An 18,858-nucleotide genomic window follows, 5' to 3' on the forward strand; every position below is an offset into this window, starting at 1 on the left:
TTTATATTCTCTTCTTCGCATCAAAGCGGTAGTTGCGTAGCTGTCAGGGACAGAAAGCTCTCAGATTTCATACGTGAATAAAAGCTTTTGAAAAGTTTCACGTACACATTTTTTACCTATGAAACTAAATATGAAATGCATGACAAATGTATCTATTTATCACAACAAAACAAAACATTTGGTTTGTACAGACGACAACGATCATACATGGTTTACATGGATCCGCGAGAACGACTAAAAATGCTGTATTATGCTGCCAGGCCAGTAGGTGGCGATGTCACTGTGTAAAGAAACACTATACACACGTAACACGCTGCCTGTCAGGTGTAGCAAGGATAAGGTTAATCCAACTCGACAAAGAAGATAAATGCAATATACTTTATTAACAAATAAATAGAAGATAAACCGTAACCAAACTTTAGCTATAACGTCAACGAGAACCGACAACTAAGAGGAGAAACACAGGCATAAAAATACTAGACAAAGATGATTGGACATACAAACAGTGCAGCGAACAAGGGGACTAATGAGTTACCAAGGAGACTAAGGGCAATTTCCAATCGGAAATGAGCATCCCTATGCCCTAATCACTCTGAAATACAAATAAATGTACATTTATAATGAAGTTTGCGTGTGTGTGTTCTCGATCTGCTCTTAACTTTATAAGTTAAGCATTAAACACATTTTTACCTATGAAACTAAAAATGAAATGCATGACAAATGTGTCTATATATCACAACAAAACAAAACATTCAGTTTGTATGTTGACTCCAACTCTCCTGCCATATCTAAATTTAAAATGAATCGTGAGGATTCGCCACCCTGGGTCACAAGACCATGAACGATTAAATTACTTCCATGAAGTGACCATTGCATGTTCCCTTCGCGAAAGGATTCAATTGTTCACTTTCGTTTGGAACGGCCCTACAAATGGCGTCCCCTTCCCGAAGTGCCCTTCAGGGGTGCAAAAATGCGGTTTGAAATTCACCCTAAGAACAGGTGAAAATTAAACCAAATGATTTAAACAAAATGTTCATGTGACACACACATGCAGATGACATCACTGTTTTCCCAAATTTGCATTCTTGTAGTTTATATGGAGATGATAATGGTATCGTTTTCAAAAACGTGCATTTTGAAACCCGTTTTTAAAAGTTTGCTTTTCAGGCACGGAAAGTTTTCAGTTTTTTAGTTGAAAACTGTATTGTGTAAAACGCCCCCATAAAAAGGAACACGCCGACTTTTTGGGACTTTAGCTTATTCCCCGTATCCTCCAGAGTTAGATAAGTCCACACATACCCCTTCATCTCTGTGTGTGCCGTAACTCTGTCTGACGCACCCACCGCTAGCCTAGCTTAGCACAAAGACTGGAGGTAAACAGCTCCAGCTAGCATACTGCTCCCAATAAGTGACAAAATAACGCCAACATTTTCCTCTTTACATGATGTGATTTGTATAGTCACAGCATGTACAAATAACAAGGTCACATGAGACACAGCCATCTTCTAACCGTATACATACTGGGAACTATATTCTCAGAAGGCGAAGCACTGCTACGTCTGCGGAGTGATTTGCTCGCAGCGCCTGAGAAGCCCCGCGGTGAGACGACGAGAGTTCGCTCAGAGTGTTGCGCTAATCACTCCGCAGAAGTAGCAGTTCCTTTAAATAGGCTTACTGCAAGCAAAACACGTTCCCACTAATCTGCCTAACATCTGAATACAATATCTGATATCTCCAAACAGAGTGTGTAAATGTATTAATACTGTACCTAAAAGTTACTTTAGGCCAGGGGTCACCAAACTCGGTCCTGGAGGGCCGCTGTCCTGCAGAGTTTAGCTCCAACACACCTGCCTGAAAGTTTCTAGTATGGCTAGCGAGACCTTAATATGCCAATTGTTTTCATTATGCACCAAATATGTGACAAGACAACACTAAGATACAAATATAGTCAAAGCAGGAATTTTATTATAAAGTCTATTAATATCCCTATGATGATAACACCAGAGCCTATCATGTAAAAGGCATGAAAGAGACACTTAAGCCTCCAGAAATCTCTATTGTAACTGTGCAGTGTCTGTCAATCGCGTTGTAAAACATGACTCAGCCTTGCTGGGTGTGTGCATGCTCTACATCTGCCAATAGAACGGAAAGAAATTCCTAAATAAGATGAAAGCAACAGAAATAATTCATCTTTATGCTCAAGGTTTAGTGCAAACAACACAGCCTGGCATGAGTGTCATAACGTTAGAGGAGGTAATCTTGTTTTTGGTGTGCTGATCACAGAGTTATTTCTCACAAATGTAGACCAAATATTGATCCAGTAAATACATTTAGTGTAAGTCACACTCTACACCTCTATAATCTAGAACAGCTTAAAAAAAATGATAAAATTACATGTATACTTATGTATATGTCCTTCATAATAACCCAGTATGTTAAATAAAACATTATCAACCTTTTATTGTTATAACAAAATAATATCAATGGTTATAGTTTTAAATAAACACAATTAAAAAGAATTTACAACAAGTGATTGGATTTTAAAAGTTATCTTTCCAGTCCATCCTGATTTAGTTTGGCACATGATGAATGGTTATCTTCGGATGCTGCCTGGCTTGGAACTGCGGACAGATATTAGATGAGAGGAATTAGATTTGTGACCAAGTACACTATAAAAAACTAGATTGCAAAATGTATTCATTCTTGTGTAAACCAGTGGTTCTCCAACTTCCGAGATTATGACATACAATGAGCCAATATAATATATATATATATATAAATATAATTCTTATTTGAGTTCCCTTATTTAAATGTTTTCTTTAAGAAACCAGGATTTGTATGGTCTTTGGACCTTGGATATGAGGAGTTCCAATTCCAATTTCCTGGAAAAGTTATGTAAAGTAATAAAATCCATGGTCATCTTTAGTGAATATACAATTTTCTAGTTAAACAAAGCTCTACAATACTGTATTGAGTAGATATTTGAAGTGAAAAGCATTCTTCAAAAAAACAAAACAATTTTTTTTTATGTTACCTAACCCTTATCCAGTAAATCATGAAAAACTGGAAATGTCATGGGGGTCATTCGGTGACAAATCAACCACAAGTGTGATTCCCGTTTTCCCCGAAGACAGACAAACAGTGATGAAAGCCCAAATATGATATGCCATGGATGCATATTTACTAATCCACTATTTTGTAGGGGGGGGCTTTAGACATTTTTTTAGACCACCTGACTTAAGAAAGGTGCCATCATCATTATTTAAGTTTTACACATAGATAGGTAGGCCTATTAGTAAAAATCTGTTGACTTTAACAAGTTTGCATGCCTGTAACTCAAAATGTAATAAAGATATCTCAATATCCTTTTAGATTTGGGTTTTTAACAAACTTTTCTTTTAGTATGTTTATTTGTAAGGCCCTATACGAGTTATCCCCAGAGATATTGGGATCTAAATGTGGCTCTATGAGTAAATTGTATAGACATTCAGTGGTCAAAAACCAAATGTGGGTCACTTTGCATACAGTTGATACCTTTTCTTTTAAAGAGAAATGTTTAAATAACAAATAATGTTAAAACTAGAAATGTATCTCTTTATCAAAGTAATTGTATAGAACATCCCTGTCTGAGTGCCATACATATTATTTTTCCAAAGTTTGCGTGACTGTTACTCAAGAAGTAATAGAGATACAGTATCTTAATATCTTTTTAGATTCTGGTTCTTAAACTTTTCTTTTGATTTGTTAAGTTTTTAGGCCCTATATGGTTACTTCCCAGAGAAATGGAGATCTCAATGAGTGCAAATTGTTGAACTTTACCATTTTCAATGGATCGAAAACCAGCTGATACTGTTTACTGATACTGAGGAATGTCTGAAGAACAACAACAACAAAAACTAGACAAACTAGAAATGTATTTTCTTTTCTTCCATCAAAACAACTGCATTGAACATACTAATTTTAACAATATTTAAGAACCAAAAATACACTGAAATAGCCAAGTTGAGGCACATTAACCTCCTTCCAGAGATCTGTTCTACATTTCTGAAATACAAAAGTGAAATATAAGTATTGCAACAATTGACATTGTTGTTTTTATGTGAATAAATCTAGGCACTTTTTAACTTTTAACATTATTTGTTCTTTAAAAAAAAAAATCAGGTGTATGCAAAGTGACCCACATTTTTTGGACCACTGAAAATATGTACAATTTACTCCTAGAGCGACATTGAGATCCCCATACTGTATCTCTGGTATTGAACCATATATAGCCTTAAAAATTAAGTCACCAAAAGAAATGTTTGTTAAGAACCAGAAAATAAAAACATATCGAGATATCTTTATTACTTTTTGAGTTACAGGCATGCCAACTCAAGAGGAGTGCTTCTCCCCATTTTTGAACTGTCAGGATTGATATACAATTCCACAAGGATTGTAAAATACAACAGAATTTACTAATAGACATTTTCTCCCCCGTAACGTGGCTTTAAATTGTAGGTGATAAAACAGTGGATTACTCAGTAAATATTCTCACTAGTTTCATCACTATTTATGTTAAGAAATAATATTAACAGATTTTAAAATGTATTGAGTTGAGTTGAGTTGACACGGGCCATTAATGGGAAGCCTTGAAATCATAAAGATTGAGAACCACTGGTGTAGAAAACCCACAGTGATTACAATTAACCATGAGTTGCTTGCTGTTATGGCAATTAGTGTCCTATAAATTGTTTTGGACATTGTTTAAGAAAAGTTAAATGGTCGGTAGTAAATAACTAAATTACATAATAGAGTTGTTATAAAAATGACACAGAGGTTACATAAGAGAACACATCAAATGCCATTGTGTGTCTGTACCCAGGGTATGGTGGAGGTGGGGCATCATGTGGTCCAGTGATGGCGATGGCCTGTTCATAAGAAGGCAAACCAGGAGCATCATCGGAGTCTGTGTGAGGAATAGGATGCAGAGAAACCTCCTCCAGTCTCCGGATAATCACGGAGGCATTGCTTCGGTTGGATCGACGTCTGAAGGAGCTGAAATTAAAAGGCAAAACATTGTTCTCAGTCTCTTTAGATAATGGTCTCAACATACAGAATGTGGTTCACCATTGCTATTTTAAAGCCTTACCCTCGGAAGCCATGGTCTTTATTCCTCCCCTGGCAGAAGTACCAGATAACAAGGCCAACTATAACAATAAAGACTCCACCGGAGATAATGCCCACCAGCAGCGCTGTGACATCAACTTTTGATTGGGATTCACCTTTATCTATGAGTACAGGTGGAAATAAGCCCAAAAGTTATCAAATCTAGTAATAAAAGAAAAAACTATTATTATTTGATGATTAATATCTGACAGTGCCTTGTACATTCATTCAAGTCAAGTCAAGTACATACACAACCGGTCAATAAAAAAAAAAAGTGTATTTATTTGATCAAAAATACAGTAAAACAGTAATATTGTGAAATATTTTTACAATTTAAAATAACCGTTTTCTATTGTAATATATTTTAAAATGTTATTTATTCCTGTGATGCAAAGCTGGATTTTCAGCATCATTGCTCCAGTCTTCAATGTCACATGATCCTTCAGAAATCATTCTAATACGCTGATTTGCTGCTCAATTATTATCAGTTATTATTGTTGATCAAATATTAATATTTTTTTCCTATTATTTTAAATGTTGAAAACTGCTTACTATTTTTGTGGAAACTGTGATACAAGCATTTGCATGTATTTGAAATAGAAATCTTTTATAACAGAATAAATGTCTTTACTGTCACTTTTTATTCATTTAATTTGTCCTTCCTGAATAAAGGTATTATTATTAAATGTTTTTTTTTCCCCTTCTTTCTTACCACTTACTGGCATATCATGGTTTCCACAAAAATATTAAAATTTTCAACATTGATAATAATAATAAATGTTTCTTGAGCGCTAAATCATCATATTAGAATGATTTCTGAAGGATCATGTCATGTGACACTGAAGACTGGAGCAATGATGCTGAAAATGTAGCTTTGCATCACAGGAATAAATTCACGTTTAAAATATATTTAAAACAAAAAACAGCTATTTTAAATTTAAATTATTGTTCCAATAATTGCAGCTTTGGTGAGACTTCCTTCAAAAACATTTACCCCCAGTTTCACAGACAAGGCTTAAAGGGATAGTTAACTTTGAAATTAAATTTTGATATGTTTTAGCTTACCTGAAGTGCATCCAAGATGTAGGTGTCTTTGTCTCCGCAGTAGTTTCAATTTCGGTTTGTGTGATAAAACGAACAGTATTTATATCGTTTTATCTCTTTTACACAACCACGTCCATCTGATCTGTTTACTTAGTCTGCGCAAGCGCCGTAGAGCGCCGGAAGTGATCTCACGCGCGTGTACGTCACTCATTGTTTACACCAGAACCTATGCACAGAACAGAGATTGTAGGACGGCTAATAGAAATGGTACTAGTTTGCGCTTATCCGGGATGTTTAAACTAATGTAAAAAAAAAAAATACATTTACGTAAGCTCGCGCGAACTCATCCGGGAGACCACTTCCGGCGCTTTACGGCGCTTGTGCAGACCACTTGGACGTGGTTGTGTAAAAGAGATAAAAATGATATAAATACTGTTAGTTTTATCACACAAACCGCTTGTTTCGTGTCTTAAGCCATCAATGTGCACTTACGATTGGGAATTTTTTTATTTGGACTTTTCTCTGCATGCTTTTGGAGACAGTACCCATAGACCTGCAGTATATGACTGACAGACAAGAACGGTTTGACCTAAAAATATCAAAATTGAAACTACTGTGGAGACAAAGACACCTACATCTTGGATGCACTTCAGGTAAGCTAAAACATACCAACATTTAATTTCAAAGTGAACTATCCCTTTAAGCCTAGTCTCAGACTAAAATGCATGTTTGAGCTGTTTTAACTGAAAGCAACTTGCACTGAAATAAAAAAAATACCCCAGTGCCATTGTTATGCACACCCGTACTTCTAGGGCATGTTTATAAAAGCTACTTAAATTAAAGGCTCAATCCTGGCTTAATCTAAGCCCCGTCTGTGAAACAAGGCCTACAAAAGAAATCGTAATTATTCCAAGCTTTTAACTGGTAGTGTACAAGGAAAGGATTCCACACATATATAGAAAAATGACAGCATTTTCTTTCTAAGCTAAAAACACTGGATGAACAAGTTTCTTTCAGTAGATAAACATTTGAATGAGAAGATGAAAAGATCTCAGTGTTTTTTCTTGCAGTTTCTGTTGAGGGCAAATTATTCAGCTGTATGTGCGTCAAAAACTTACCCTCGGTATAAGTTTTCCAAAAGACATTCTGTCAAAACAGAAATTAATTGCGAATTAAATTAATGTCCAGTATGAAATCAACAAATGGGTGTTTGTTAATGCAGACATATGTACTGATCGTCCGATGCTGGGAGTGTGTCGCTCCAAAACACACTTGGTATCATATTTTCATTTGTACTGCATAAAAATGAGACTTATCTGCCCAAATCCAACCCATGGGCAAGTACATATGACAATGTCGTTTAACTGGGAGTGGTTGTCAAAGGCTGTGTTATGAATTAAATGTTGATTCATTAGTCAATAATAACAATAATGAAGGGATTACTCAACTGTATCAGGAATATTCTCAAAGACTTCCCGAGCCTCCTCGTAGTTGCATATCTCCTCGTAACACTCCCGCTCCAGATTACCCGGGGTGAAGATCTCAAAGTCGAAGCGGTTGAACAACAGGTGGCGTCCTAAAAAAGTGTTGGCCTCCTGGTCCACAACAAACACTACACGCCACAAATAAAATGCCACATGTGACTAAAAATATATAATCCACAAATAACCATTAGTAATATTATATCATTGTAAAGCTTGAAACAGAGATGACTGACTTAGACAACATAATTTGATAGAAACATAATGATCTAAACATAAACAATCATTACCTGATTATAAAATTCATAAACATGCACTTATGACATAAGATCATGATGGCATTTTAATAAGAGCATGTTCTTTTATCAGTGTTTGAAAAGAAGAAGAAGAAGAAGAAGCATTGCCCACCTTCACTGTCTTGACCTGCTTGAACTTGAAGGGTTTTTCTCATACAAGCACAGTGTCCACATAAAGTGAAATGACACAGTAGGAGGATAAATATGAGCATTTCTAGTCAACTGCGGGGGAGAAGGACAAAACAAATCAGGCTTCTCAAAGACAAGGATCGACAGATAGACTCAATTACACCCATTTTATGTAATTTCAGAAGTTGAATTTATAGTAAACAAATCAGTCACAATTGCTTCACTAGTTTCAGTTCTTCTTTTCGGTGTTAGTTTTAATACCGGGTAATACGTTTTTAATTTCAATGAGACAAATTACATTTTAGTAGGAAAAATGGACCTCAGCTTTGGCAGTCAAAATCGAAAGAACGTGAATGACGCTTACCTTTCAATATTATATATCTCCAAAGTTTAGCGTTCAACTTTTATTAATTCCCAGAGAGCACCTAAAGGCATTCATGGTTTGGACGAAATGCCATTTTGTTGTATTCCAGGAAATGAATGTCTGTTTACAACACACACACACACTCACAAAATCTGGTGAGTTGGAAACCACCTGCTCCGCTCAGACCCGACTAATCGATCGTCGTACCTGGAATCAGAGAGTAGAAGAGAACAAACTCCGATTTCACCAGACCTACTACGACGAGGGCTTAGCTCATGAATATTTAATAAGTTTCATGACGTTCCCTCAGGACGCCTACCTGGTTTTACGAAAGGCAGACCGCCAGACCCAGACCATTGTGACTCATTTATGAATATACTGGTTAGGCGTCACATCATTGGATGCTTTAGTAACTTGTCAATGAATATTCAGCGATTTGGCCTCGCCATAGTGGGATTCCTAATATATTCCCACGCAAAACTGGGCTGGCTTCACGATTGCTACGTGCTAACATGCACATTCAATGTTTGTAATTTATGATGATAATTTTGATCAAAATAGTTATATTTTGATTTTAACTTTGGGAAATATGTAGCCTATTCACCACTGTGATATTATTATATTTAAAGGTCCCATATTGTACACCTTTCTGAAGAATATATAGAATATATATATTGCGGTATAAGTACCAAAAAACATCTCAATATATGTTTTACAGGCAGCTCCTTTCTCAGGATCTCTGCCAAGAACAGGTCGATTTTGGCCTGTCTACTTAATATTCATGAGCCTCCCTTCTGATTGGCCTGTTATTTTCTGAGTGACCCACCATTGGAGGGGGTGGTGACTGAAGGCGGTGACTGAGTAGTTCTGATATCACATTTATACGGAAGTCACAACGGCTTGTGAAATGCATAGTATAAACTGGACACAGCGACCCTATAGGTTTCAACGTAGAAAAGTGAAGTCAATTAGAAGCACTGACTTCCTGATCGCCAGGCGAACTGCGCAGGCCCAAACTGAGCTTGACGACGTAGATGTGACGTGATCAACCCGTCTGACAGCTGTCAGTCTTCTAGTAGCTGTGCCGAGAGAAATCGGAACAATTCCCTTCCGAATCTCGCAGAGACGGAGAGCGTGAACATTAGCTGTCCGTGAGCTAGCAGTAGGATCAACTTTATCACTCTCTGTGGGCTTCTCCCTTCACTTTATCAGACTTTATGCCTCCACGTCCCCCCGATTGCTTGCGAGCTTCTCTGCCTGTCCATACGGTAATTTCTCGACTGTGCGACAGTGAGTCGAGTGGTTATGACGCAAACGTTAGCCTATTTTTATAAAAACTGCTTCTGGGGCCATAACGTAAGATACAAGGTAATGGAACCTTTTATACATTGTCGTGTTTCTTTAGAAATAAATAATGGACAAATGGAGTCTTTAAACGCCTCAGATGTAAAGTTATTCGCTGTCAAAGTGACGCCAAAATGAATGGTAGTCAATGGGATGCTAACAGCAGGTGACGGCTTGATAGCCAATGGCGGCCCCCGGGGAAGCTTCAGTTTCCGGCGGATGGATTACCCCCTTGGTGAAAAGGCACAGCTATTATGCAGGCTGTGTGCATTTGTCTGTGGATCGACTGTTTTAAAACTTGTATGGTAGTTTCATAACCCCTAGACCTCTGTTATCATGAAAAAAGCCAGGATATTTCAGTTTTAACATGGGACCTTTAACGAAAACAAAAGGAGGACAAGGAAATATTAAACTTTTATTTTGTTGGACAAATTAAATATTCATAAGCAACAATGAAAATTCTTTTCAAATCTATTCATGAGGAATTAAAAAGTTGACCCAAAAAGAAAAAGAAAAAGATTTTTTACTTTTTTTTTATAATAATCAATTAGCTACTCAACCTCATGTCGTTCCAAGCCTGTAAGACTTCATCTTCAAAACACAATGACGAATTTAAAATTTCTCTCCCTTCATTGACAGCAGCGCAACTAAAATTCTATGAAGAGACTTAATCGCTATTTATTAAATATCCTTTTTGAAAATGACAGATTTTGTGGCTCTTATCTTAAAGGCCCACTGAAGTGCCTTGAAACCTTTTCACAGACTGTGATGATGCGTTACGGTAAATGGCATCATAAATCTTGCAAAGTTTTTTGTATATTTTCATAAAAATAAAAAAAGGCTATTAAAACACTATACTTAGTATTGTACTACCTTAAAAAAAACAAAAAACTGGTTATCGTTTCTATTGCAGCTATGGGAGTAACAGTAAAGTTGGCATGCATCTTTCTCTTTTCTAAATACCGTTATCAATCTCTCTCTATTTTTTTCCTCTTTTAGAAAGTTGTGAAAACACTGTTGTTGAAAAATATGTTTAATGTATTCTCTCATTTATCGCTATAGACTTTTATCCGACTATAGCCCTACTGGATTAGTATCCAGGGACCTCGTGTGCTTTAGAAATTACCCCCCCCCCCTAAAGCTTATCTTTAAATCACAGCTCGGCTAGAGCCGTTGAGCTCAGTAAAGCCGCAGTTTCCTCCTAATCTCCACCATATCGCTTTAAAATATAGCTTTCTAGAATTCAAATGAGTCCGATATATTTTCTGTTCTGCGTCCGCTCTGTGCTAGACACGAGCTGTGGAGGTTCGCGTGACACTGACGAGAAACCAGACTTCATTCGCGCACCAATGTAAAGCATATTTACACTGTCTGAATCGTTCCCTATCCTCTATATAGTGCAGTATGTGCCTGTCACCATGTAGAAAGAAGTAAATGTGTAGGCTAAACAAATGACTGATTTTAGCCGCAGCTTCAGCGTTTATTTACAATGCAGGGGGCGGAGCTTCAGATTCTAGAGAGCATTTGATTGGACAGAAAATCTGACGAGAAACTGAAGTGCAGCATTATGTCATCAAAATCATTGATCCTAATTGGTGGAAGTGAGAGACTGTAAGTTTTGAACGCTTATATCCTCTAAATGCAAATTTTGTCATTGTTTTGGAGCACACTAGCTTATATAGCTTTATATATGTACAATATGGCTAACATATTCATACTAAATGCCAATAAAAGTTCAATTTTGATTTCATGGGGACTTTAAACCATAGTAGAGGCATTTGAGCCACAGGTTGATGTTACTAACATGAACCACTAGATGGCAGTGAAAACTTGCTGTCCACAGTTCTTGTGGCTGGAAGCTTTGAGCAGAAGTTGAATTTCAGTTTCATAATCTTCTCATTTATTAATTTGACACTAACAGAGTTTAAATATAGTAGAGATTGAATCTTATAATCCAGAGAATATTATACTCAGTGGACTTGTTGTTCTGTATAACTTCTGTATAAAACATTTTGAACACTTTCAAAATTATTGTTGCCAAAAATGGAAAAGGTAAGTATTAAATTAATAATTAGCCTAATGAATTGTATAAAATCACAAAATTTTAAATGCATGTGAAAACTTGCCCCAACTGGGCGAGAAACACCTTACTCCTGAAAGCAACTTTTTAGATCTTTATATTATACACTATATGGACAAAAAAATGATTGGGACAAAGCCATGCACACTGTAAACAAAAAAAATCTGTTCAATTTACGGTAAAACACTGGCAGCTGTGGTTACCTGAAATTTACCGATAAAAAATACGGTAAACATTTTAGGTTTTACAGACTTAACTTAAAAATTTACAGTAATAAACCATATTTCATTATCTGATATAATGTTAATTAACCAACCTATTGAAGTATTAATATCTGTTGTGTACCATTGTATTACACTGACAACCACTGATCATAGTGGAGACGATCGAGTCACATGATGAATCAAAACTCATATCAAGCAGTTTTTCCACAAGATAATTAATACTAATATGTAGAAGCTGCGTATCATTCACACAAACACTAAACACCCATAAACATTTAAATGTAACACACATGACATTTAAAAAATGCAATAAACATTAATTTAACAACATTAAATGTAACATAAAACCCTAATGTATATAACTGATTAGAAAACTATGAAGAAACAGTTATTTCAACAAAAATACATCTAATTTTAAGTGTCACGCAGGGAATTTTGGGAATGTCAATTTACAGTTTTTCACTGTAAATTATACAATAACTTCCAAAAACTGTAAATTTAGATCTATCAGTTATTCACCGCATATAGTACGGGGAACTTTCTGTTAAACAATTAACTGTTTTTCACTGTAGCATTTTTACAGTCTTTTACCGTTAAAATCACGATATTTTCTTACAGTGCAGTCTACATTTTTTGTGAATAAAGTGGGTCGTTCTGAAGAGCTCAGTGAATTCAAGCTTAGGACAGTGATAGGATGCCAACTTTGCAATAAGTCAGTTCGAGAAATCCCATCCCTGCTAGATATTCGGTCAACTGTAAGTGGTATTATTAGAAAGGAGACACATTTAGGAACAGCAGCAACTCAGAGAAAGACAATATCTGTTCCCAATTCAGAAGCTGTGTGCTTTTAAGGCGCGAAGGTTGGACTGAGCGTTGTTAAGGACGGTCTATAGCGTATGGAGGACTGTTCTTCTCATTTAGCAACAGTGACAGCTGCTGTCGATGAGTGGCAGTAACATTACTATACTTTTTTGAAAGTTATATTTGAAAACAAAACCGGGTTCACAAACTGTCTAAATGTCCACTATGGTCCGTTTCTGTACATTATAAAGAGTACAAACTATATAATTGCATCTAAGATATGTCAACAGCTTTGAAGATCTCATTATTTTTACATTTGTATCATAGATATTTGAGTAAGCTGAAACCCAATACTTGCGTTTAAAAGTGTAATTCAGCATTTTCTCCTGTCGTCACTGGCACACAATGAATTCTGGGGTATTCAAGGCCGTGAAGGATCCATCTGTTGCATCCTTCATTGCACGGGATACGAAGGCCGCGTTTGAAGGAGCCTTCATCGCACCGCTGAGACTCAATCGGCCTTGGAAGGATGCAGCCTCTGAATTGGGACGCAGCTCAATAAAGTCGTAGAGCGGTGTCACTGAGTGCTGAGGCGCATGTGCTTAAAGTCATCAACACTCCTAATCAGCATTAATATCAGCACAAAACCTGCGGCGGGAGCTTCATGGCCGAGCAGCCGCATGTGAGCCTCACATCCCGGAGTGCCATCCCAAGCGTCGGATGGAGTGTGTTTACCACGCTGACTGCGGAAACCTGTTCTGGGGAGTGACAAATCACAGAACACACTGGCAATCTGATGGGCGAGTCTGGGTTTGGTGGATCGCAGGAGAACATTACCTGACTGACTGCATTGTGCCAACTGTAAAGTTTGGTGGAGGAGGGATACTGGCGTGGGGCTGTTTCTCAGGGGTTGGGCTAGGACATCACTTCCAGTGAAGGGAAATCTTAACGCTTCAATATTCCAAGGCAATGCTATGCTCTTATCTTTGTGGGAATTAGTTTAAGGAAGGCCTTTTTTATTCCAGCATACCTGTGCCCCAGTAGACAAAGCAACATCCATAAACACAGGATTGCTGTGGAAGAAGTTGACTGGCCCGCACAGAGCCCTGACATCAACCCCATTAAACACTTTTGGGATACACTGGAACGTAGTTTGCGAGCCAAACCTTCTCGACCAACATCAGTGTCTGACCTCACAAATACTCTACTAGGTGAATGGGCAAACATTTCCACAGAAACACTCCGAAATCTTGTGGAAAAACTTCCCAGAAGAGTGGAAGCTTTTATAGCTGCAAAAGGGAGGACCAGCCTCATATTAATGTCTATGTATTTAGAATGAGATCTCATTACAGTCACTGTCTGGTGTCCCAATCCATTTGTCCATATAGTGTAGATTACTCTTGTTTGAAAGTGTTAAAGTGTTGTCGGGATAATTTCGGTTTCGCGTATCTACCCCGAAGTGATAAAATTCGGTATAATTTTTTTTTTAAGGCCAGACAAGTAGTTTGTTAAGGCTTGGTTATAGGGAATTACAAACCTGCGCACATATATTCAAATGCGCATAACTATAGAAATAATTCTTAATGCGCACGTGAGCGTCATCAGCGTTTCTCACAGGTTCGCGTTTAAAGTCTGTGTAGAGAGAACGGTGTCGTCTTAGCGGCCTCTAATTTAATAACTAATGAAGTTAATCAATCAAAACTAACTTTAGCTGGAAAATATCTTTATTCAAGAACTGCTATAAAGCCAAAACAATCTCTGTTACCTTAAATTATCCGTTGATCACTGTAAAGCTGCCTTGAAACAATCTACATTGTTAATAGTGCTATATAAATGAAGATGACTTGACTTCCCTTGTTTACCAAACAACTACAACAACAAAAAAATTATGGAATTTTTGTTCAGAAGAAGAAGAAAAAAAAAATCTGAGATCAACGTAACCACTACAGAAAACAAACATTTAGGCCTGGTTTCACAGACAGGGCTTAGATTAAACCGGGATTAGGCCTTAGTTCATTTAAGCAGCTTTTTAAAAAACATTACTGATGTGCATCTTGAGACAAACCAATAACACTGACATATTTTAAGATTTGTCAGAGCAAGATGCTTTGAGTTAGGTTTGAGCCTCGTCTGTGAAACCCGGGGGTTAGAGTTTCAAATCTTAAAACGTTAAAACTAAAATTTAGATTGTAAACTGGATTTGATTAGCTAAACTGCGTTAGTGCTGTCCCATAAAACCTCTCTGTAAGTCATACAGGCCTTGAACTGATGGCATGTTCAGTGTCAGGAAACTAAAGCCCTGCCTTTGACCCTCGAGGAGTCCGGGGTTATAATGAAATAATCTCAGCCTTTTCTGGTATCTGTTTAAAGACACATGCTTATGTGTTGTGTTCTTAACCATATTAACATTTTTGGCATTTATCTAACATCAACAAGGCTTGCGATGCATTAACATACATAATGCATAACCAAGATGACCACAAAACATCTTGAAAATACCAAACATCACTAAACTAAACCTCATCACTTTATATCATGATCGCCTTTGTATGCTTTCTGAGGAAAGCAACTCCTTTTCCGCCTCACTCAGATGATCTCCTGGAAAAGCCCCCAGTTTAACAGTGATGTATTTGTGCTTCTGGTGGAGACTGGTGCTAATTGACCAGTAATAGGCTTCAGTATTTCCCCCGTCCTTCAGCAGGGGTCTGGACACTGTTGTAGCGGCTGCAAGAATGCTGACGCGTCTGTCCACACGATATAAAGCTCACATTCCTGTCTTTATCTGCTGTGTAAGACCAGACGACGTTGAACTCGTCAGAACCCCGGAGGATTTGAAACATGCGCTCCGCTCTGGAGGAATAATGATGGATAAACCATGCAGGGTCTGCTGGAAATGTCTCTACAATGGGAAATACCTCCTGCTATGTTGCTGGATTCATGTTTTATCGTGTGGGAAGTATGCCAAGTTTATAAACTCACGCTGAGGAAATGATTTATTCTGTTTATATTGCTCTGAAATTAAGATATCGACTTTTCACCAACTTTGGCAAAGCGTTTTAAGCTCAGCAGAAAATCACCCAACTATTACTCAACAGCCTGCAGGCATTTTATTAAAAACAAAATGTGTTTTTTTTTCACACACAAAGTTATGAATGCAGAGTCCTCCCCAGAAAGAGCTTTGAACACTTTAGATAAACTTGAAAAAGCCTGAAAGTCATTGAACTACATTAACAAAATATCAAACCAAGTGGAATTTATTTTAAAGAGAAAAAAAACAAGCAAAACATTTTGCAAAAAGAAGTTTGTTACAAGAAGTCTTGATGACACAAAATCTAATTATATCAATCTCAACTGAATATCAAAATTAGTGAGCGCTGGGTAGATTACTTACAAATTAGTCAATTACTGAATACAATTTACATGATAAAAATGGTAAATGGTTAGTAATGTTAGTCAGTAAGATTACACATTTTACGTAATGTAATCTGGCTACTATTGAATTACTTTTAGATTACTTTTGACCTAAATCATTTATCACATTGATTTGAATAATCTTGTACCATATTTACATACAAATACAAAGTGAAAGAAAATGTGTTCCATTCTTTATTATCAACAACATTAATGTGAATACATGACATTACACAAGGGTTTCCCAAAACCAGGGGTTTGTAAATAGATGAAAAGCTAATAATTTTTTTTTTTTTTTATAATATACAAATATATAAGCAATATGGTTACTTAGAAAAATATTTAAAAGATTATAAATGAAGAATTAGGCAAAATTAATCAAATAGAATTCTGCCTAATTCTTTAAATTTTTGGAATCTGATTACATAATCCAGAATACATATAATCACTTGTGTGTATATATATATATATATATATATATATATATATATATATATATATATATAATATAAAAAAAACACATATATTTTTTTATGCATTGACCATTTCAGTCGTATTCGACATTTGGTGATTCTATGGACCTACCCTGTAAAAATCATTGTCAAGAAAATTGATGGACCGTCTCTCGCGTATGGCGATTGTCTTCCCTCAGCCCTCCTCACTGCATGTCTTGGGGACTCACAGACACACACATTCACACCTACTGACAATTTAGCATCTGCAATTCACCTATACTGCATGTTTTTGGATTGTGGGTGAAAACAGAGCACCCGGAGGAAAAGCACAGAAAACAGGAGAACATGCAAACTCCACACAGAAAGACGTCCTGGCTCAGCCGGGACAGGAACCGGGGACGCTCTTGCTGTGCGGTAACAGTGCTACCCACACACACTTTCTGGTTGTCAAATAGAGGCTCATGTGGTGGATCATTATTTTAATGTGATTATGATGAACTGCACCTGTGTGAACTTGAGGAAAACAGACTTCATTCATCCACTAACGCAATGAAATCCATCTCTAAGTGCCTATACTTTGTGGGGCCACCACATAATCGGAGAGATAAGAAACATTATCTACTGCTCTCAGCAGAAATATGATTCAACCTGAATCAGATCATGATAAAACGGGGTCGTGAAATCGGACACAGTGGATAGAGAAAAGGAGAGATAACTGGTAAATCTCACACAACACATCAGCCTGAACTGTTAACCTGGGATAGTGAGTGCAAATGGAGAAGGGAAGGAACTGGGAAAGTTTTGCAGTTCATTAATACCATGAATGAATATCATTATCATTAGTACCTTTTTCTCTAACACGCGCTCCAGTGTCCAGCGTCAAGATCAGCTGGGCTGAAAATGTGTTGAGTTTTATCTGACAATATTTAATTCAACTATTAACATGTCTAAAGGGTTCAAAAGTTTCTTAATCAACCTCCTCTCATTTCCAGAGTTAATATTTGTCCTGGTAAATCAGGGGTCTCCAATCCTGCTCCTGGAGGACCACTGTCCAGCTCCAACCCCAATTAAACACTTAAGCCAGCCAATCAAGAAGTTCCTCGGTAGAAACTGCCAGGTAGGTGTGTTGAGGCAAGCTGGAGCTTTTATAAATCATGCAAACTATGATGATAAATTATTTATCTGTACAATTAACAGTTCAGGCTGATGTGTTGTGTGAGATTTACCAGTTATCTCTCATTTTCTCTATCCACTGTGTCCGATTTCACGCCCCGTGTACATTGTTTTTATTCATGTGCCTTGTAATCTTTAATCAAAATATCTTCCCCTCTCTTGCAGCGACTTCTCTTCTCTGATGATGTGTTTACTGGTGCGAGGGCGGGACAGCCTGTCACTCACAAGATCGACCAATAGCAAACCACAACCATTAAATCAATTGCCCACTGACAAAAATCAAGCCCCGCCCCCTAAATGTTCTTGTTTGAGAAGCGGATTCACTCTGATCACAATATAGCCTAGGAAAACCCAGACCACTTCCGGCAAATTTAGATTTGCTCTTCAAGTGGGTCTGGCAAAGAGCCCATTGAAACCCATTTCCAATCCGTCGAAATCGCGGCACCAATCAGAAACGTTGGGGCGGGCTTTACACAATGACGACAGAGCAGCGACGGGTACGCAGATTTTGTACATTACAGAGATGGATGCCGCCGTGGAACATCACTCGTTCGAATCAGTTATCGCGTCTGTTTCAAGCGATTTAAAATTGTCATTTACAACAACGGCAAAAGTCGTCAGAAGCCATTAGGCTTGTTTGAGATGAGCAAAATCTGCGCAGAACCGATCACCGGTGATCAGCGCAAGATGCATGCCGGTTAGAAATGTGTCCGAGTGCGGTCCGCCTGGCTCTGATGCCATGCTGACGTATGTCAAAAAACTCTCGCGAGCGCAAGGCGCACGTGTCGGATTCTGCAGTCGCGCGCAGTTGCTCTCCACCGACTGGTGGATCAAATAAAAGCAACATAACTTAAATTACATCCAGTTTATTAGCAACACTGTGCACGAGCGTGAATCCCGTGAATCCCGCG

At 37.4% G+C, this 18,858-nt stretch overlaps 1 protein-coding gene across 2 annotated transcripts; it reads right to left on the minus strand.

The window, feature by feature from the left end:
* Positions 1-363: 363 nt before the first annotated feature.
* prrg4 (proline rich Gla (G-carboxyglutamic acid) 4 (transmembrane)) lies at positions 364-8,795 on the minus strand. Of its 2 annotated transcripts, XM_079620999.1 has the most exons (8): positions 8,779-8,795; positions 8,460-8,666; positions 8,079-8,188; positions 7,638-7,801; positions 7,308-7,335; positions 5,129-5,267; positions 4,858-5,034; positions 364-2,621 (listed from the first exon to the last, which is right to left on the minus strand). In XM_079620999.1, exons 3-8 carry the CDS (start codon positions 8,176-8,178, stop codon positions 2,594-2,596), a joined length of 636 nt encoding a protein of 211 aa, XP_079477125.1. In that variant the 5' UTR covers positions 8,179-8,188; positions 8,460-8,666; positions 8,779-8,795; the 3' UTR covers positions 364-2,593. The 2 variants fall into 2 exon arrangements, with proteins under 2 accessions (XP_079477125.1, XP_079477124.1); XM_079620998.1 differs by lacking the exon at positions 8,779-8,795 and having other exon boundaries at positions 8,460-8,759.
* Between the last annotated feature and the right edge of the window lie 10,063 nt (positions 8,796-18,858).

This window comes from Phoxinus phoxinus (genome assembly GCF_949152265.1).
Source record: "Phoxinus phoxinus genome assembly, chromosome: 8".
In the NCBI taxonomy this organism is placed as follows: domain Eukaryota; kingdom Metazoa; phylum Chordata; class Actinopteri; order Cypriniformes; family Leuciscidae; genus Phoxinus; species Phoxinus phoxinus.